Source organism: Dysidea avara, chromosome 9 (genome assembly GCF_963678975.1).
Source record: "Dysidea avara chromosome 9, odDysAvar1.4, whole genome shotgun sequence".
Classification (NCBI taxonomy): Eukaryota; Metazoa; Porifera; class Demospongiae; order Dictyoceratida; family Dysideidae; genus Dysidea; species Dysidea avara.
Genome location: NC_089280.1, coordinates 15,674,804 through 15,695,300, shown reverse-complemented (window position 1 = coordinate 15,695,300; position 20,497 = coordinate 15,674,804). Strand labels below are relative to the sequence as shown.

The 20,497-nt window shown below is 37.9% G+C and overlaps 1 protein-coding gene across 9 annotated transcripts in view; it reads right to left on the bottom strand.

The window, feature by feature from the left end:
- Positions 1 to 695: 695 nt before the first annotated feature.
- Positions 696 to 20,497, bottom strand: part of LOC136267208 (serine/threonine-protein kinase ATR-like) — a 31,997-nt gene continuing 12,195 nt past the window's right edge. The window contains exons 27-88 of one of the 9 annotated variants that reach the window (XM_066062288.1): positions 20,093 to 20,189; positions 19,965 to 20,039; positions 19,769 to 19,816; positions 19,670 to 19,714; positions 19,527 to 19,619; positions 19,089 to 19,190; positions 18,940 to 19,038; positions 18,528 to 18,608; positions 18,386 to 18,481; positions 17,941 to 18,026; positions 17,820 to 17,891; positions 17,607 to 17,726; positions 17,023 to 17,121; positions 16,861 to 16,969; positions 16,733 to 16,801; positions 16,494 to 16,582; positions 16,391 to 16,439; positions 15,162 to 15,257; positions 14,954 to 15,021; positions 14,831 to 14,902; positions 14,652 to 14,766; positions 14,542 to 14,595; positions 13,448 to 13,531; positions 13,342 to 13,396; positions 13,193 to 13,294; positions 12,955 to 13,016; positions 12,740 to 12,856; positions 12,063 to 12,168; positions 11,936 to 12,009; positions 11,751 to 11,827; positions 11,606 to 11,696; positions 11,484 to 11,549; positions 11,136 to 11,251; positions 10,959 to 11,085; positions 10,846 to 10,910; positions 10,739 to 10,792; positions 10,387 to 10,486; positions 10,203 to 10,246; positions 10,093 to 10,150; positions 9,962 to 10,036; positions 9,796 to 9,902; positions 9,602 to 9,732; positions 9,492 to 9,547; positions 9,327 to 9,437; positions 9,208 to 9,276; positions 9,040 to 9,092; positions 8,909 to 8,942; positions 8,732 to 8,856; positions 8,528 to 8,657; positions 8,387 to 8,476; positions 8,280 to 8,333; positions 2,134 to 2,187; positions 1,992 to 2,080; positions 1,877 to 1,945; positions 1,791 to 1,829; positions 1,680 to 1,736; positions 1,471 to 1,624; positions 1,359 to 1,424; positions 1,225 to 1,310; positions 1,071 to 1,158; positions 919 to 1,020; positions 696 to 863 (exon numbers count right to left, since the gene is read on the bottom strand). In XM_066062288.1, coding sequence (XP_065918360.1) covers positions 804 to 863; positions 919 to 1,020; positions 1,071 to 1,158; positions 1,225 to 1,310; positions 1,359 to 1,424; positions 1,471 to 1,624; positions 1,680 to 1,736; positions 1,791 to 1,829; positions 1,877 to 1,945; positions 1,992 to 2,080; positions 2,134 to 2,187; positions 8,280 to 8,333; positions 8,387 to 8,476; positions 8,528 to 8,657; positions 8,732 to 8,856; positions 8,909 to 8,942; positions 9,040 to 9,092; positions 9,208 to 9,276; positions 9,327 to 9,437; positions 9,492 to 9,547; positions 9,602 to 9,732; positions 9,796 to 9,902; positions 9,962 to 10,036; positions 10,093 to 10,150; positions 10,203 to 10,246; positions 10,387 to 10,486; positions 10,739 to 10,792; positions 10,846 to 10,910; positions 10,959 to 11,085; positions 11,136 to 11,251; positions 11,484 to 11,549; positions 11,606 to 11,696; positions 11,751 to 11,827; positions 11,936 to 12,009; positions 12,063 to 12,168; positions 12,740 to 12,856; positions 12,955 to 13,016; positions 13,193 to 13,294; positions 13,342 to 13,396; positions 13,448 to 13,531; positions 14,542 to 14,595; positions 14,652 to 14,766; positions 14,831 to 14,902; positions 14,954 to 15,021; positions 15,162 to 15,257; positions 16,391 to 16,439; positions 16,494 to 16,582; positions 16,733 to 16,801; positions 16,861 to 16,969; positions 17,023 to 17,121; positions 17,607 to 17,726; positions 17,820 to 17,891; positions 17,941 to 18,026; positions 18,386 to 18,481; positions 18,528 to 18,608; positions 18,940 to 19,038; positions 19,089 to 19,190; positions 19,527 to 19,619; positions 19,670 to 19,714; positions 19,769 to 19,816; positions 19,965 to 20,039; positions 20,093 to 20,189 — 5,131 coding nt within the window. In that variant the 3' untranslated portion in view covers positions 696 to 803. The remainder of the gene's footprint in view (positions 864 to 918; positions 1,021 to 1,070; positions 1,159 to 1,224; positions 1,311 to 1,358; positions 1,425 to 1,470; positions 1,625 to 1,679; positions 1,737 to 1,790; positions 1,830 to 1,876; positions 1,946 to 1,991; positions 2,081 to 2,133; positions 2,188 to 8,279; positions 8,334 to 8,386; positions 8,477 to 8,527; positions 8,658 to 8,731; positions 8,857 to 8,908; positions 8,943 to 9,039; positions 9,093 to 9,207; positions 9,277 to 9,326; positions 9,438 to 9,491; positions 9,548 to 9,601; positions 9,733 to 9,795; positions 9,903 to 9,961; positions 10,037 to 10,092; positions 10,151 to 10,202; positions 10,247 to 10,386; positions 10,487 to 10,738; positions 10,793 to 10,845; positions 10,911 to 10,958; positions 11,086 to 11,135; positions 11,252 to 11,483; positions 11,550 to 11,605; positions 11,697 to 11,750; positions 11,828 to 11,935; positions 12,010 to 12,062; positions 12,169 to 12,739; positions 12,857 to 12,954; positions 13,017 to 13,192; positions 13,295 to 13,341; positions 13,397 to 13,447; positions 13,532 to 14,541; positions 14,596 to 14,651; positions 14,767 to 14,830; positions 14,903 to 14,953; positions 15,022 to 15,161; positions 15,258 to 16,390; positions 16,440 to 16,493; positions 16,583 to 16,732; positions 16,802 to 16,860; positions 16,970 to 17,022; positions 17,122 to 17,606; positions 17,727 to 17,819; positions 17,892 to 17,940; positions 18,027 to 18,385; positions 18,482 to 18,527; positions 18,609 to 18,939; positions 19,039 to 19,088; positions 19,191 to 19,526; positions 19,620 to 19,669; positions 19,715 to 19,768; positions 19,817 to 19,964; positions 20,040 to 20,092; positions 20,190 to 20,497) is intronic. The other 8 variants (XM_066062292.1, XM_066062290.1, XM_066062291.1 and 5 more) reach the window with 8 other exon arrangements.

The window sequence follows — 20,497 nt, the reverse complement described above, 5'->3', positions numbered from 1 at the left end:
TAACAGACATTAACAAGGACACAACAAAATTATAACTAGATTTGTTCAGCGTGCAACTGAAGCACACTCTGACAGTGAGGTACAAAGTAGTCAAACCTCTCTAATCCAACCAATAAGAGTCATAAATTTTGCTGGATTAAGAAGCTACAAGGTTGTTGGATTATCAAGTCACCTCTGTAATCTGACATTGTATCATATCTAGAATTATGTTGATTATGCAGTAAATTAGTGATTAACATGAATTAATTCCTAGTATTGTCAACCAATTAAATGCTTTGGTTGCTAAAAAATTACATTCTGTGATTGCTTTTAATGCTGCTATTATTCTCTGTCAGATTACAAAGGTAAAAAACAATGTATTTCCAAGTCTAAGGAATCAAATTTGGTGTCAGATTATGGAGTACAGAGGTGTCAGAATACAGAGGTTGTTTTCTATACAAAGGTGTTGGTAAATGACATTTTGGTCAGATTACAGAGGACTCTGGATTACACAGGTGTCGGATTAGAGAGGTTCGACTGTATGTTTTTTTTCTACAAGAAGGTCTGGGAGCGTGGTCTCAAACTTTAATATATTTAACTTCCTTAGATTCACTGTTATAGCTTATTATTTCCACCAGATATTATACCTGGTGACTGTTCTATTAGACATCTCAAACACCCTTTATCTGGCCACCCTGTATGCTTTAACAACAATGTAAGTGAAATTTGGCATAATGTACATTTGTGACTGGAAATGATTGGCAATATCTACACAGTGATTATGATAAAAACATTGTTGTCTAAAAATTATACATGTTTGGCTTTCACATGTAAGCAGCCCATCCAATAAACATTTTACTGAGATTGTCAATATCTGTTGCCTCCTAATGAAATGTAAATATGATGCAAACACAGTTACTTAACAATTTATCATCACACCTGTATAAGAGAATGTACTTGTCCTTCAATTGACAATGGTAGTCCTTTTGCTTTAGGGAAATTTCCCAACAAACGATCCTCAATGTTTTTAATAGAAGTAGTCTGTAGTACAGCCGTATACATTACAACTGTTAAACTAAACTGATCCATACCGTCTCCTTATTGGCAAGTGTTGATTCACTTCTACCTCTTCCTCTATTCCACTCCACAAGTGGGTCATGTATAAAGGTTTTTAAAACACTACATATACAGACCATCAAAGAATTATCTAAATCTCCTACAGCAACAAGTATTAAAATCACTTACCACATTAAGGGATCACTCTGTTCTCTCAATAACCTAAGTGTCACCTCACAACTTTTACGAAATATTCCCTCATACCCTGTTATACCCTATATGGAGTCACGTATGCGGTGATTAACCCTGGTACTTATTCTTACCATAGCATGGACCATATTGTGGGTGAGACGGAAAGGTACTCTTTCTGGTACTCCTAATTGTTCTCCCTACAATTTACAAAACTTACTTATGAACTAACACAATGAATCATACCCTGTTAAACAAGCAGTTAAAGTCAACATGTACACAGTCTCCATTGGTAGAATCAAATAGTATGTTCTCTCCATGTCTGTCACCTAATCCCAGTATATAGCCAACTATTGACATTACAGCACATGTTCGAATGTATGCCACACGTGCTTGATACCTGTAACACGAAGCATACAACATGTTACATCTAACAATAGTATTATCTATCATACCAAGCTGTGGGGTCCGGAAAATTATGCAAAAACCACTCATCAAACACAGCAGGGAACCTTTACAAAGTTGAACACTACTACTAGAGAACAATATACAGTTTTATTGCATACTTTGGTAGTAGTTGGTTAAGGAACACATCTCTTGCAATTCTGTGTAAAGATGAATATGAGGAAGGCACATTAAACACATCACTTACTCTGGGTCTTTCTCAACTGCCTTTGCAATCTCCTTTAATTCTTTACCTGTTGTGTACATACCCCTTTGCCTAGTGACAAAAGTACACGTACGAACATGTTGCATTATGTGCATACTGATAAATTTTATTGAGTATTTGTCTCAGTCCATTTGTGTTGTGTACCCATTCCAGTAGACCACACTTCTCATTCAGAGGTACGACTGACTAAATGCCATCAATTATACATATTTGTAATATGTACAATGAATATAGCTCACATAGGTTCTGATGTAGAGTTGTCTTCGACGACATTCAGCATCATTCCTCAAGCACTATGACAACAGAGTCAAAAGTAAACCTAAATCAATCTACACTGCTTGCCAAATACACAAACACAATACAGTACATGGATACGCCGTACACACTATTGTAATAAGAATTATGATTTTAGAAAACCACCGCTTATAAATGGAAACTTCATGCTTAAGGGATAGATGTTAAACAACACAATGTAACATTCAGGAGCACCACAGCTATCTGAAGACCAGCTGAGTGATCAAACATCTGGACCTAACTCATGACACATGATACAGGTATCTACCATGTGGCCACATAACAAGCTGACTTTATTAACAATGAATAAATCAGTGTAATAGTATACACCTGGACTGATCACTATAACAAAGCAGTGTCTCAAAACAAGGTAACTGCAACAGTGAGATATGTAATTTAGAATAGTTTTCAATTTGAGTTGTGCCATCTAGTACTTTCTTAAGTGAAACATGAGTAGAAAGAAGCTATGGCATTTGAAAGAAAAGCATATTATTTGCATGACAGTAAAGTGTCCATGAAAGTCACATCAACAAAATGGCTGAACATTAAAATATTGAGGAGAAATTTAAGGGAAAGCATGAAGGTGTGTACACAAAAGAGAAAATAAGGTGCTGGGCTCATCTTACTCAAACAAACTATACAGTCATTTATTGTTACTCCAAGCAACCCATTTGCAGAGAAAAAAACTCTGAAAAGCATCAAGGTGAAAACAGCTGTTCGAAAAGCTTGCTGGCTTCGAGAAGCAATATTTGACAAAGGTGCTGCAGTTTCTTTGGCTGTGCACGATGACAATATCAGTTTCAGGGGCTGTGGTCACAATGTTGGCATCTTTTGGGTCAACGGTGGTGGCACTATTTGCTCATAAGGGTCCTATGGAAGTAAATCTTCTGGGATGTTAGAGTTTGCTGTTCTTGCAGTGTGTAATTGTGTATACAGGAGTTGTCATGTTCTACTTCAGTGCTCCAGAGTGATAATATTATAACAAATAAGTCAGTCGGTCAATCAGTCAGGATTTTGCATGCTGCTGTAATCATTTTGCATGCATCATAAATGTTTACATGTTTTGGTGACAACTGTAGGATAGAAAGAGGAGCAATAAGAAAAGAGGAGAAATGATGAGAGATGTACTCAAAAAAGGAGGAAGAGTAAAGCAGACGGCAAAGAAAAATTGTAGATATCTGCAAAATAAGCCAGTCCAGTGCAGTGGTACCTACCAGAACCATTTTGACAACTTGGAAGTGGTATCTGTCAAAGAGGCTGATAGTGAATATAAATGCTACACAAGCAGACATGTAGCAATGATTAATTTGTTGCCAATGCCTGCCATATCCTTTGGACTGCACATCAGCTACTCATAATGTCTTGTCTATTGCACTGAAAAGTTGATAAGGGAGTCAGCGCACTAATGAGAACCTCTGAATACACAACCAGCTAATGTGTACAAGTTGATCATGGCCTACATGTGCATGAGTGAACTACTACGTGAATGTACATAAAAACCTCACTAAAATGTGTGCATATCTCTTTGAACAGTATGTTTAAATTCGATTCATTTTTTAGTTGTAAACCCAGTGGTTAGGCTGTTTGTATAGCTTTATTGCTTGAAATTCATTATGCTCCATTTCTTTGAAATGGCTGATTTTATAGGTAAGTCAATAATAAGTAGAAATGGCCAATAATTGATGGATGCATACCGTCCACTATAATTGTCACCCTTACCATACTGTTGGGATCAATTTTTTTTGTGAGCACTGGGAGATAATACATGTAGGTCTGTCAAAAATTTCACTATTCTACAATGTTAGATTCCTGAGTTATACCTTAAGTGGTTGATAACCAGTGAGCTACATTACTACAGTAGCTGATGTAGCTATCGTAGTAAGAAATCACTGTTTAACTATAACATGCCTCATTTCATGGTGTAACCCTGATCTGACAAGCTCAAATTCCCAGCTCCTGTCATGCAATTTTACATGATTGTGCAATCAACAGAACATATGCAGTCATGTCTATATCACAACTATTACATGTTCAAGAAATACTATCTTAGGAGTGCTTAATAATACAGTCTTAAAGCTAATGCTTTGACAAGTACATGGATAAATACAGGGGTAAATAAACAAATTCTTAGTACGTATTGTTTATGGAGAAGTATCCTTCTTGAAGACATCTCTGCAAAGCTTGGTCATCCTTTTATAATACAGAAAGGAGGTCATGATAACACACTGCTGTATGGACAGCAATATAGTGGCAACTATCCCACCAATGTAATCAACAGCAAAGAACACCTCCAGCAGGAAGATGAATTCAGAGATGCCAATGGTTCCACCAATGGAAATGGCAATCTTGAATAGAGCACGATTCTGCTTCTTAGAAGCCTCCGAAGCTTCAGTGATGCTGGTGCTGAGCTTGTAGTAGTAGCACAGGTAGACTATAAACAATGCTATTTGAAATAATTTATTGATAACAGCATTGGTACGTGGGACCAACATGGTATCATAGTCTGAAGCCCAATAGCTACAATGACCACTTGGTAGAATAGTGTACCTGCCATTACCTGTTTGTAAGTCACGTGCTACTATGAAAGAACCAAACAGGATGAGTAAGCTTATACTATAAGCAAGGCTGCATCTAAAGAACCACTTGTCCTTTGATGGAGAGGGCAGCTGCAATCTGTTGCTAAGATATACTGTGTAGGCAAGGTAAGCCAGGATGCAGGTAGCGAATACTTCAATGGCTATATCCCCTAGCATAAACAAAAAGAAGATGGACTGGCATATGTATTGTGAGTTGGTTGTGATCCCAAAGTGCGTTATCATCAGAATAACAGCAGCAACACACTGTAAGCATAGGGCACCATTGTACAGCATCAGTAGCTTTCCAAACAAATTGCGAAACTCTTTGTAGAGCAAGTGGATGAGTAAAATATAACCACTTACTACTGCTACCAATGTCTCTATCGTTACTAATGCTACAAACTCAGCCGTTCGATCATCAGCAACCATTGTCACACAAGGACACCGATCTTCATTCTTAGCAATGGCCATGGAAGTTTGGTTACCAGTTGGAGTGACTACAAGGATGCTATCAGTGGTGTAGATAATGTCCAGTTGTTGTCCAGTGTCGTTCCTCTTGATGGTGCACTCATCAATGAAGCAATATGGTATTGTAGTAACTTGTTGGAGATCAAGGACACCACTACCACCCAGTTGTTGATAGGAGCATTCTTCAGCTGCTGCCTTACCACCAGTAAGGATGAGGAAGAGTAGAGCACTGTAAGCCATCAACCTTCTGCGACAAAGTATCCAGTGAAATAAATACAGAAAAGTGTGACACTGCTATAACATGAATAGTGGTGATCAGGCAGTATGCAGTAGTGAAAAACAGCAAAGGCAGATAGGATCACATGTAACCCAGTTTGTGTTATCAAGTGTGATTGTGTGGTATTTAGAGACGTATACTTGTGACAAACATAAAAGCTAACCACAAGACCCCACACACTTTTAAGGTTACAGTGAGCGACTGCCGAACAAGAAATTTTATTATATAATTACGTAACCAAGGTGGGTTTGGTGTTGTTGTGTGTGTATCAGCTGGTAACAGGCTTAAATTGTTGGGAAAATAATAGCGTGCTGACCGGACAGTTACAAGATACAAGAAAACACATGTAACAGTACAAGATAACATGGAAACAACACACTTAGCAACTGGAGCACTGCTGTAAGCGCATGCGTAGTGTTGCTCTATTTCATATCAAAACATGCTATTGGGATTTGTAAAGTCAGAATGGCAAAAATGAAAATTAGTAAGTTACACCCAGTAATTTTATTAGCAATACTGTACACTACCAGTGTCCTTTGTTTGTTTTTGTACTTAGATCATGAAATGGACTGTGATTGTCTGAAAGGTCTCAGGCTATTTCTTTGATTTCTGCAGTACAAACATATTTTCAATTTCTGCAAGCACTAGACATGATCAAATATCATAAACTTTAATACCACTCAACTCCTTATGAATTGCTCTATCTGATTTCGCTCAAACAAAATTCATGGTTGTGGCGTGATGCCACTATTTAATTAGAATGCATACTTCGTAATTGATTCTCCAATGGATTTTGTATTACGTAAGTTGATACTTACTACCATTTGCTGCAAATTTGTAACCTGTAAACACTTTGGCAATGATTTAATTTTGATATCAGAGGAGGTTTATTTGTGTATAATTAAAAAAATGATACTGCCTTCAGAATAAGAATTATGATTGTAACTTACCTCCTGTATATTTATTTATGTATGATAATGTTTTATGGAAAACTTAAATTAATGCATGGTTAATTTTATACAATAATTATGTGTTTTGATATGTTCCTGAACAGAAAATCAGGACTGTCAAACAAGTTGTTAACATTAATTTTTTTTTGTATAAACAAACAACTAGTTTGGCTTCTTGCCTAGGTCCTGATGGAGCCATTTGCAAGAAATAACCTTTCTAGTGCCAGTAGTATGAATTTAAGAAATAAAGTTGTGACCACAATATCTTGGTTAGGTCATATTGTAGCCATATTTCAGCAACTAGACACACATTATTCACAAATCGTCTCGTCAGTCCCTCACAAGTGATGTTCTTCAAACTTTAGAATTATCAAATTATCATGGTTCTTCATTGGTCTGATTTTTGGTTCATAGTTTTCACTAATTGACATGGGGACAACTCATGTTTCCATGACAACATTTGAATTCCATGTCAATTAATTAAGAAGAAAAAAAACCTATTTATAGTGTACATTTGAGTTTACCATAAACCACAAACACATACCAAGACATCACAAGACAACTGGGTAATTACAAACAACATAAATGATGGATGCTATGTCATAGTGTCTTTAGCAGAGACACACCGTACAATCTTGTAGTGTGTATGTAGCTAGTCTGATATGTAATGTGCCACTAGATAACCATAGCTGCTTTGCTATAATAATGACACATAGACAGGCTTGGTGTTTTTCCTGAAGCATTTGTTATCTGCTCTTTCGCTGCATTACCCACCACAGAGCACACAGATCTTTCTGTAAAATGTTAATGTATCTTGAAATAAGCTGATTCCACATACGTAACACAATTTTTATTATAACGGTATCAGAATGTCTCTGAATATGAGAATGCACAATTTTATACAAAACAAAAGTTATGGAAATAAAATGGTAACTGCCTGTAGATGAAAGAATAACTCAACTGTACATATGCACAGGCGATCTGTTATATAAAGTAGAACCGATGGAAATCCCAATAGATGGCTTGTCTACATATTTACAGACTGTAATTATTAACTAGTAGTCTCCATTTCCATCTCAACATCAACAGTTAACTTATAAGTGTTTTTTTTTTTCTGCTTTACCGGTTAAACACTGGAGGGTGAACACTGGAGGCAAAACCTGTACGAGGTGTTTATTACCATAATTGTTTGGTACAGTAGCACTTCGCAAGGTGACAAAAAAGCTTCTTCCTAAGCATACTAAGACATCTGTGTTCGGTGATTTCAAACATTTAACATGCCTTCCTGCCTGTCTGGTAGCCACTACACATATGCATGTGGTACTGCTCAAACGTAACATCGGCTGGTGAGAGTGCAAGTGATTTAAAACTCACTAATTAAAGGGTGTGACACCTATTTTGCTTGCGAGTATTCACCCTAAACGAAATAGGATGAATACGCGCAAGTGAAACAGGTTCCACACCCTTTAATTTAATTAGCAAGTTTTTTAATCATTTGTACTCTTGTGAGATGATGTTGCATTTGAGTGGTATCGTATTTCATTTTCCAACTTGACACACAAAGTTTCAATATACAAGTGGGATGAACCATTTAGTGGTCACTGTATTGTAGAAGCTACATACACAAGCTACTGTAGGTAATGAAGGATGGCTAGCCAAGGTATATAGGCAAGCAAACAGTGTATGTTCATTGTAAAAAGTCTTGTACATCACCTAATGCAAGCATCTTAGGAAGATTATTTTTCCAACTTTCTATTGTTTGATTTGAGGCATTATTAATCCAGTATACAAGCACATTTTACTTGTAAAGACAAACCTACCTTATTCACAATGGTATTAAACTCCATTAGCCGGCTGTCTTTCCTTAGATCATCCTACACAAGTTATCAGTAAGGTCTTGAAGACACACAAGTGTTACCATACATACTTCTGGTTTACACAACATCGTATAAGACTTGCCATCGCTGGCTAGAATACTGATCTTCTTGGGCTTCTGTAAAGATGCCAAGATCTCCACCTGAAGCATAACAGCAGTGATAGCATAATTTTTCTGCCATTGCCTACAAACCTTTTCATTAAACTTAACGATGTAAGGGATTTCCCCAGGAAAGGGATTGTGATCTTGATGGGAGCCTTTTGACATGGGTAGTGTGACAGTGAGGGATGACTGGATGGGCACCATGATAGAACTGAAACCACTACATAATGTACAGTACACATAATATAATAGTTTAAGACATAACCAATAGTTTTGGAAAAAAATCAATCTGACCTTGCACTGGTCAGTCTTGCTAGTGAGCGACACATCTTGTCCATGGTGACCATTGCTGGCAGTCTTTGTCCCTCTACTTTTTTGTTACACACTTCAAGCAGTCTGTCTGTTAGCTTGACTACATCCTAAAATGAAAGAAATATTTTTTAAGTTTCCCACATAAATGATATTACCCACATCAATCAATCTGTCCATCTGAGGAATTTGACTCCTACATAACAAATAAATACATAACAAATAAATAATCACACAGTCAGTTCACTTAACGTACTAAAAGTCACTTAGTTATTTTTATATGGTATACATACATTGCCTTCTCTAGAATCCTTTTACATCTTTGTTGCCTTTCTGGGTAGGTTGACTGAAATGCAACACAAATAAAAATTTATTACATATGAAAGTTAAACCTAAAACACAACTATAACTTTCACATGACTTGCATTACACCAAATACAGAAAGGGTAAAGGAAGAATACCTTGCTGATGGCTATCATCATCCACAAAGCTTGTTGTGGAAAATATCTCAGCAGTTTCAACACAATGGCCTACAAAACAACATTAATACCATGAAGTGTATGTGATTTTATTGCTATACCTCTATGTGATAGAATACATCCATATTTGGATGTGTTACTCTAGACACCAGTTGAGAAAATGCCACCAGAAATTGGTAAGGTGGCAACATCTCAGTGAAGTCAGATATCATCTAGTAATGGACATTATTATCATTGGGAATATGCATAGCAACACTGAATATCACCTTGTTGAGTAGCATCAGTGTACTTTTAATTTGTGGACTCTCTCTCGGTTTTCTTTCTATAATATCAACACATATAAATGACTACACACATGAAATGTCTACTATAATACCCTCTTCTTCCGTGACCTTTGCACCAAAGTCCAACCACAGTGAAAGAAGTCGTGGCATACACTGGTAGATGTACTTGTTACCATAGCGCAGCGCACTACCATAGTGTCTCAGTACAAATTGCAGGAACTCACTAAACATACAAGTATTGCAACTGTTAAATCAGACAGCAGTGAATGCTGCTAAATGTCGTTACCCCAATTTGGATGGCCTGTCCCCAGCTAGAAAAGCCATAAGCCGGTCATAGTACTTTGCAAGATAAAAGTGTCCATCTTCAAATTCTGGTCGCTGCCCAAGAACATTCTGCATACAATTGTACCACAAATATCCATAAATACCCTAATCATCCACACAAGCGTTACCTTATACTGCTTGAGAACGGCTTGTGTCTCATATCTGGCAGTGCCTTCCATCCAACGAGCAAGTAATAACAACCCCTGTAATGCAAGGAGTTGATCACAAAGTGCATCAGTTAGTTCATCACAGAAAACACCTTTGCGTGTGCTTCAACATTACTTCTACTACCATCACTTGTAGGAGGCCACTGTACACTGGTATGATGACACATGTATAATGTTAATGTTGGTAAAGTGCATGACTTACTCTATTGCCTTCTGTAAGCTGACTAGTGCTTGCAAATGGTCACCCTAGAACAAAACAACTTTACTACGTATTATGTCTGATGTTATGTCAGATAATTAAATGAATTCAAAAATACAAACCATGATTGAAGTATTCATTTAAATTACTACACAAATTGTCATGTGATAGAGGTCATACTTGTTACCTGTTCTCTGATGTATTTTGCCTTTTCAATACACAATTCAGGAAGGTGATAATCTTCAGCGTGAAGGAGTGAAGTGTGAGCAATTTGTAATTGTCGAGCTCTGTAGAAATAGGAACACGTTCATTTAGTAGTACAGTGTGAGTAAAATAGTGAGTGTGTGTGCGTGTGTGTGCATGTGTGTGTGTGTGCGTGCATGTGTGTGTGTGCGTGCATATGTGTGTGTGTGCATGTGCATGTGTGTGTGTGTGTGTGTGTGTGTGTGTGTGTGTGTGTGTGTGTGTGTGTGTGTGTGTGTGTGTGTGTGTGTGTGTGTGTGTGTGTGTGTGTGTGTGTGTGCATGCGTGCGTGTAACCTTCTAGCAACTTTAGTACTTTGTAGCCAACAGTCACCAACTTCATGGCTCATCCTACACAGATAAATTTACAACAAATTTTGGAGTGTGTGTATATATATACGTACCTGGATGAAAGGCCTAATATTACACGTCTGAGGTTTAATACAGGTTCCATAATGTGAAATGAAGTCTAGAAACAACAGCCATGTAACAGACACAGTACTGCAGCATATACAACCTGTATAAATTGGAATCTTTCATTCCACATGGATGTCAACTCTTTCTTGCTGTCATCATCAACCTCACCACCCTCAAACAGTTGTAACTTATTCACACCTTGTTCCAACTCCTTCAGCATGTGCAGCCTGCAAGCAACACTATGACACACCACACTTCCTACACAACAGACACACACCGGACTATATACTCATAAGCCCTTGAGTATGATCCTTGATCCATACTAGCTGCAGACAATGGGTACATCTGACTGGTATAGAGCTTCTCTAGTTGTGACTGAAACATGGTTGAGTTCTACAAGACATGTGTACCAGTTATACAACAATGTACATAAAGGCATTGTTGTCCAAGAATACACAGTGAACCTCAAGCTCTTGAAAGGAATAAATAATACATGATTTTAAACCTAACAAGTCTAGCTCTCCATGCAATTTTACAACTGCAAAAAAAAAACAGTTTCCAATATGCATGTTCTAGAGAGGTTACAATGTACAGCAGCGTTGCTAAAACATTTATTATAACTAACTTGCTTCTTCACAGATAATAGTAGTCTACCGATGCCGATATTCCAGTTGTTGTTTGCTGGTGGCTCCTGTTGCATACAAAGCAACACTCTCTGATACACATTGCAACAGAATCTAAGCTCACATATGCTAGGAAGTGCTCTAAATCACCCCACTGAGATAACCGCCATGAGGCTTCTACTCTGACTGAATTCAGACAACGCATCCACTCCGGTCTGCACAATTACAAAATATGTCGCATTATAATGTAAATAGTTAACTAGTCTTACTTCTCATTCTCTAGATTGTTGACATACACAAGAGCTGATGAAAGTTGACCCGATGCCATCATACATTTCAAATAGCCCTGAAAAACAATATTTAAAAATAATTATCAAGAGCATTGCAGTAAAGACAACAGCTACAAGCATGAAAAATTCTTATCGTGCTATACAGGTAGGGTAGTTACACATACCACTCGATCAGTTAGTTTGTTTGGATGTTGCTCAATAGCCTTCTGGAAACACACAGCAGCGCCCAGCACATTTCCTGTGAGGACAAGTAATGTTAGTGTACTCTCTGCGTTGTTATCACATCACAACCTGTGCTTTCATGTTGAAGGATCTGCTCATGTAGTGATGGTTCCTCTTTCCTAACAGCAGCTGCTCCTGTTACCCCATCAGGCTCATCCATAGAAGCATACAAGTTCTTGATAAGCAAGAAAATAACTATTATAACACCATAGCTTATAGACCACACACGGGATTGAAAACTCATCACATGATATTACAGAACTCATTTCAAAGTCACCCTCAAAGAAAGCCTTCTTAAAAAAAAGTGCTATCAACTCACTGAACAGGTAACTACTTACACATGTATTATGTACCCAAATCAAAGTGAAATGTTTCTTTACTGGGTTATGATTTACGTATGACTCAAAGCAGCATCCGATATTGAACATGGAGACTATTATGAGGCTGCACATCGAGTAACACAATCCTTTTAGACCACAATTTACTAGAGTCATAATATCATTTCTCCTCCCACTTGTTAGAGGAGAGTTACACGGGCATAAACATTAATCTTTCGGTGAGGAGTTCCCGTGTGCACGTTACAGTTTCCAATCTCTCTATCATACACACATACGTGTGTGTGTACGCTTGGCCAGATGAAAACAATTACAGAAAATAGCTGAGACAACACAGCAAGATCAGCATTAAGCAATACGCATCTATATTATCTTCTTCATGCCTTTGGAAGACATATGTAATGTTAGTACCTGCAAAAAAGCAATGTTCTTCTGCAAAGAGTCAGGATTTTCTCTAATGTTCTCCTCCAGCCACAGCAAAGACCGAGCATGAGCTCTACAGTGAAACGCTGCTAGAGACAACTGGTCCTATCAAATTAACAACACAAAATTAGTAAATATTTATAACGCAACCCACTACAGAGTATAAGGTACGTATTCATTAGTACATATGACATTGTCCATACCTTTGGTAGTGAACAGATGAATTGCTTTACACGAGGTAACTGTCGACTCAGATTAGCATCAACTAGAAAAGAACAGTTTCATACAGAGATATATCAGAAGGATATTACACACAATAATGCCAGATATATCAGAGGATTGATGGCTATTTCAATGTACAAATATTACACAAAATATGCAATGAATGCATGCATACTACACGTAAGAGAATAACTCTAATGCATGTATGTTTATGCTCACTTCCTTTTCTCTTCTCAGCAATAGCCATGTCTTTAGTCCTCATCCAGTGCATCACATGATCAAGAGTTGAGAAGATGGTTTGACAAAACATTACTCGCTGATCTACATCAGGACATAAATCTTTCACTCTATACAAGTACCATCACTACCATTATTAGCTGGACTGGTACAGTGATTAATGACTGCCATCATTTCTTCCTTAGCCTAAACACCAAGCAGTTACACTATTCGGTATTACACACACATAGTCAGTACCTCTTCAACAGCAGTATCTGATCCTTCTTTCAGTACAAAAGTTAATATGTATGGTAGCAAATACAGTGCTATCTGCATATCATGCTACAGTGTGTACAAGTAAAACAACTGAAACACAGTCCTTGTAACGGTAATGTTTTTAATGCTATTCTCAATAATTATGCCAATTATTTACTACACAGAATTACAGAGTGAAATTTTGGTGGTGGTGGCAGTGTATGAGGGGAGGGGAGTTTGGCAAATCACCTATTAAAATAGTCTTTGGCAAAATAAAAAAAATTGGTAAATAGCAGTTTGGAAGGCATCCCACATCTATAATTAGGTCCACATGACTAGGTATTCAAGCTTGCTCAATCAAAGTTAGTGGGCTTTCAACAAGCTATATTCACTAGCCAGTTAGCTTGGCTATAACAATGTTTACCAGTTATGTGGTGCTTCACCTGGTTTGCCAACTTGTTCTAGCTTAGCACAGCAGGTTACTGTCAGTGCCTGCTATGTTGTACAAGTTTCAAGTCTATAGTATGTATGTGTTGAGCTGGATCCTCAAAAAACTTAAAAACTCATGGATACAGTTACACATGATCTTGAAATTTGACTCATTTGTAGCACTGTTTGACCCACCAGAAATGTTTCAAAGTCTAATTCCCAACACAACATTTACGGTCAATCAAAATTCCCAACATACATTTCCTGTATGGAAGCCATAAAAGTGGACTATCCATTACAACCCTTTCCTGAACTTGTGATGGAGCCAAACCACACGTGTCTGTTGTTGACACTTTTACTGTCACCACTAGTCATCTGGCTAGCTGAAATGTTAATTTACTTGAGAAAAAAAATCACTTCATTTTCAACTGTTTTTCAGAATCCAGCTCAAAGTGTACATACTATAGCTAATTTAAAGACAGGCTTCAAGATTGACTTGACAATAGATCCTTTACAGTTTGACTGAACCTCACTTGGCTAGCTGTATGTGAGATGATTTAAAGGAAAAACCTTAGCAATTTTTTTTTGTCACTTGCTAAATTTGGCAGTTTTATTGTGCCAAAGTTTTTACCACGTGGTAGTACTAGTGTCGCCTGTATTGCACTTACTTTGAAAATCAAACTACAAGAATCAAATACTTTCTTTGCCTTGGAATCCACAACCTGAAAAATATAAACAACTAACAAATAAGGTACACCTACAGAATAAGTGTACTGACGCTGTTTAATAGATGTAGGCTCCACAGATTGACCCATTCTGAGAGGGACAGCTGTCGTTTAGGCCGAAAAATTGGAGTAGTACGATCATTGTTTAGTGGCTTCTGTGTAATGTACCTAAAAGTAAAATATATAACAACCAAGATTGTAGTAGGTGTGTGGTATAGTCCACTGTACTAACCTAGAGTTAAAGTGTGGCTTGAGAACTTCTTGCAATTCACTAGGTATCTCATTCCAAATCTTATAACCAGTACTGTAAGAACACAATATCATATAGACGAATACATTAGGGTACCAATTGCACCTTGTTACATCTATGGTAGCACAGTTGTACACTTGCAATATTTCTTGGATAGCATAAGAACATGAATCCTGCAAGGAACACCATGAATAGATACTACAACATATTATACTGTAAATAAGTGTACACATGTTAGTGATTCAGTAATACTTTCAATTGAAACAGACTACACACAATATAAGTCCAACAGAGACATTAACACTCAACACACTTGTGCTCTGGTATTGTCTGATGATGTTGCTGTAAGGTAAGCTCTAGCTAACCCTTTGAGTAGACCAACAGCAAATTCTCCACTACCATCATCCAACTGTGAAATTAAAAATGCAGAATGTGACTAGTACCATACATAATAGAGTACCAGGAAGGGATAGGAATGTGACCAGTACCATACATAATAGAGTACCAGGAAGGGATATGAATGTGACTAGTACCATACATAATAGAGTACCAGGAAGGGATAGGAATGTGACCAGTACCATACATAATAGAGTACCAGGAAGGGATAGGAATGTGACTAGTATCATACATAATAGAGTACCAGGAAGGATAGGAATGTGACTAGTACCATACATAATAGAGTACCAGGAAGGATAGGAATGTGACTAGTACCATACATAATAGAGTACCAGGAAGGGATAGGAATGTGACATTACAAAACACGTACATTTCTCTGTGTATTGCCTTGTTACAATTGTGTGTTTGTATCAAACAGAAATAAAATGTTGTAGCAACAAAATTTCATGACCAGTGATTGCGAAACTTCGCTACAGTAGTTGAGGCAACTAGGATGGTCCCAGCACTCAAGGAAGATACAAACGAGATTGAAAGTGTAAAAAAAAAATGGAACAAAATTTTAAAGCCCTACAATCCATGCTTTTAACTGTGATAATGACAAAGAGTGCCAGAGGGAATATCACAGCAAGACAGTAGCAGATGCTTGAAAGTATCTTCCATTTTTAGCTAAAGTTCCTTAACAGTACAATGTCAGGGTAAAAGGCTATGTTGGTGACACCCCTATTTTACCACATGTCTCAGCAGTGGAACTGGCCATACAAGAAGCAGTATGGATGAGGCTTGAAGGTACTATATGAGTGAAAGCACAACAGAGTGAAGTTAATGCAATACCCTTTGTTACAAAATCTACTGGCCAATATCTCTCACAAAGGCCTAAACACTTGCTGTAGTCTGTTGAAGATACTAATTTTCAATATTTGAGCACATGCTACTATCTTGTCCTTTCAAGTCATGCGTGTGAATTGTGAATCAATTGTTTATGTTCCTTATCCCTTTTATGTATGCTATTATCTACACGTACATAAGTGTACACAATCAACTAAACCGTTTTCCTATAGTAACACTATTACGGGTCCTTAGTGACAAAGCAAAAATTTACTAAGGCTTAGATATGTCATACAACGGGTCATCAATAGTGATCATGACCTCATGCATCACAAACGGCTTGTTCTCTATCACTGTAGAAATCTGGATCCTACAATAAGAGATATATGTTATAAGAATCATATGGAAGAATTGTTAGTGATACCTTCTAGGATCAATGGCTCCAAGTTCTCCTAAACATTCACCAAGTAACTTCCTTATGTGTAAGTCTTGGTCACAACAAGCTGATAACAACTGTAAATAACACAATAATACATTTAACACTACAGACAGGCAATGTCTATGCATGCATACACACACAACATACACATCATGGAAGCTTGCGTGCACATAGTATGCATGTATACGTATGTATATCCACAATACACTACAAACATGTATTACCATTTTAATGACAGTGACAACAAGTGGGTCAACCAGTTCATTCCCCAATATCAGCTTGTGTAATTGAACCTGAGTGTGATACACACAATAAAGCAAATGCACTATTCACTCTTTCAGAATTTTATTACCTTGTCTTCTGTTAGTAATTTCTTCAGGGTGCAGAGTGCATTAGACCTCACATCAGCATTCTCATGGCTGACTCCTTTGAGTACATTCCGTAGTAACTTCACCGGATTTCTAGACAAATAAAACAGTAATACATACGCTCAAGCAGCGATTACATTACATACTTTTCACCAGATGACTGTTTCAATACAGTGTTCACATCCACCAACATGGGGTGATCTGACAGATCAAACACCTCCATAAAGTGTGGCTTGGTTATGGCCCTGTGGACATATAGAGACATTTGAGATTCTTGTGGCACCTTTAGTGAGTATATAACTGATTCTGTTTTCACATATACCATACGTATGTAACAAAGTGTCTACACATCTGTCTCACAAAATGACCACCGCTCTTTTATTCCAACCCAGCAACCTTCTATAAGTATGATTAGAAGCATAGGCAGTGGAAATAAGGGGACTATGCCCCAACCCCCACCCACTTGGACAATGCTTGCAAGAAAAGATCGAGATACTCTAATAGAACAGTCAGATACTCTAATAAAACAGTCACCTCTACATTTAAAAACTGTAAGTAGTAACTAAAAACACAGTAAAATGATCTAAAATAGGCTCTCTGGGCTTCTACACTATGAAATGTTGTATGTTTCAAATAGCATTGGGTAACAAAGTTGGCCCTGGCCCCTCACTCTTTGGCCGGCTCCAAAGCCCCTGATTAGATCATGTATATTGCACATCTACCAATATACCTGTGTTCAATGATGAGGTAGTTTAAAGCTTCAGCAACAATCTTTGGATAACTGTTCATCAGTGATGATAGCGTCACAACTAACTGAGACAACAACACCCCAAGACATTCTGGTTCAAGACTGCAATAAAATAAGTACAGAGATGATAAAAATGATACCACAGTCATCCAACAACAAAGGACATAGTGAATATATACAATACAGTACACCAACTTTTTCACAAAGCATAACCAAGCTTGGCAGCATAACTCCAAACATTTTTCATCTTTAAACTGCAGTCCCACCCTAACAGATGTAATAATGAAGTTGTGTATTGATGGTCTAGTCTACATACCTCAAAATTCCCATTAGTTTAACACGGACTGGAGTAATGTAAAATGGTCCCATTAACTTGATCAATCCAATAAGACTATGTAGAACCTGTGTAAGCAAACGTTAGAATAACAGATACCAGTGTATGTAAATCATTTGGGAATACATAGAATACACTAGAATACACTACTTATTCACGTGTGTGTGTGTGTGTGTGTGTGTGTGTGTGTGTGTGTGTGTGTGTGTGTGTGTGTGTGTGTGTGTGTGTGTGTGTGTGTGTGTGTGTGTGTGTGTGTGTGCTTATGTAAAAATCATTTTGAGTGTGTGTATGTGTGTGTGCAAGCTTCCAGCCTCCACATGGCGGACACAGTAACTAAGATGGCAACCCTTACTCTACAATGTACTGTAGTGAATACCAGGCAGGATCCTTGTGTTAGCCTTGTAAGCCAACATCCATATATACTTACCAATTGCCCACGACTTGTATCATCCTTTACACAGCTATCAAGTTGTGTCTGGAAGAAAGCCAGTATACCAAGTAGTCGGGGACTCAGCAACTTTGCCTGCAACCAGCATGACAACTACGTAAGCACACTTAAACAGCCTTACAATGTCTCCATCTTTAAGGTTGGACCTGTCGTGTTGAATATCTGAAGTAACACTAGCAAGTAACTTTAACCCTTCCATCACCTGTGGCAAAATTAATTGAGGGAACACAGTAGAAGACCAAACTGCATACACATAACAGGGGCGGATCCAGAAGCTGGCAAGGGGAGGCTAAAAAGTATTCATTTCTTGAGTAATAAACTAATATTGGCCTAACTGGCATTATCAAAGTGATAGCTATAGCTAGCTATTCTTCCTAAAAGGAAAGGGCAGTGGAGGAAGAGGGGGGCATTTGCCCCAAATGCCTCATCTTGGATCCGCCATTGCATAATGTTTCCATACACCTTCAATATATCATAAAACCTGATCATATTGTCTAATCCTACAAAAGGACACAGCCACCACATTCAATAACCTGGTCAGGTGCTGCTGAGTAGTGTAGGATGAGCTGATTGTGCAGAGCTTGTGCCTCACTACGAAACAAACTCTCCATCTCAACGTTCTCTGTCTTCAACTGTATGTATGCAACACAATCAGTAAACAATCCCATCTAGTTTACCTTACCCTGATGATGTTGAGGACCATGGGCAGTTCACCAGGATCACAATGACACACAAGATATGGAAATATGAATTTGAAGTTCTCGACCAACAGCTCTCGTTTGTCCTATGATAAGAGAATAACATATACTACACACACACACACACACACACACACACACACACACACACACACACACACACACACACACACACACACACACATGCATGCACACACACGCACCACACATACACACACCACACACACACGCACCACACACACGCACCACACATACACACACCACACACGCACCACACACACACACACACACACACACACACACACACACACACACACACACACACACACACACACACACACACACACACACACACACACACACACACATGCACCACACATACACACACAGATGATAAATGCACTGGCTGTAGCAGTACTCACTCTTTCCAAAATCTCTGCTAAATTCTCCAAGATATTGCTTGTTTCCTGAGAAAGCTTCATTATTACTCTTGGCAGTAGCTCTTTGAGACACGACTATAAACACGTACAGACACTACTACAGTTCAAGACAACAGATATCTTACTAGAAGGAGACTTTTAATAGTCTGATAGTCAAACACTGCAGCTATCTACATACACAAACAAGTATACCCCAATTTTATAATGGATGCAATATTATGTACTTTGGACAGAACTTCTTCACTCTTGTCGTGTAGGAAAGTCACAATAAACTGCAAAAGTAAAGCATTCATGCACTTGCTAAGCATATACCAGTACCACTCACAGGCACACACACATACTCATGTAGCCACATATCAACACTCCACTATGCACACACTCCACTATGCACACACTACACTACACAACACACACACACACCTCTGCTACTGGTGCTTTCATTTTTGCTAACAGTCTGCCATTGTTGACTTTATTCTGCTTACAAATCTTCTTGATCTGTATGTCAGTTTGTAACACCATTGTGTGACCTCTTCCTTTATACCACTCACCACTGTGAAGGCAACTGATTCCACCAGACTTGAGGAGTCCAACAGACAACCCAACAAACAGATCACAGCCTTGTTGAATGTTTCACCATTACAATGCCTAGCACATAAAATGTACTGTATACAAGTATTAGGAAAAATTAGGAATTTCAAGTTCAATTAGGGATCATAGAAAAAAAGTAAGGAAACAAGGGAGGTTGCCTACACCTGCAGATACTGTATACTAGTGAACATTTAATCCCTACTTCAGTCTAAAGCTACCCATGACTGAAATAGGGATTAAATTTTCACTAGGTGTAAGCGGTTCCCTACTTTTTATTTCTACGAACCCTAATCAAACTTAAAATTCCTAATTTTCCAATTACTGGCTTGAAAGTGAAGTGGTCATTACACTTCACTTTCAGCTAT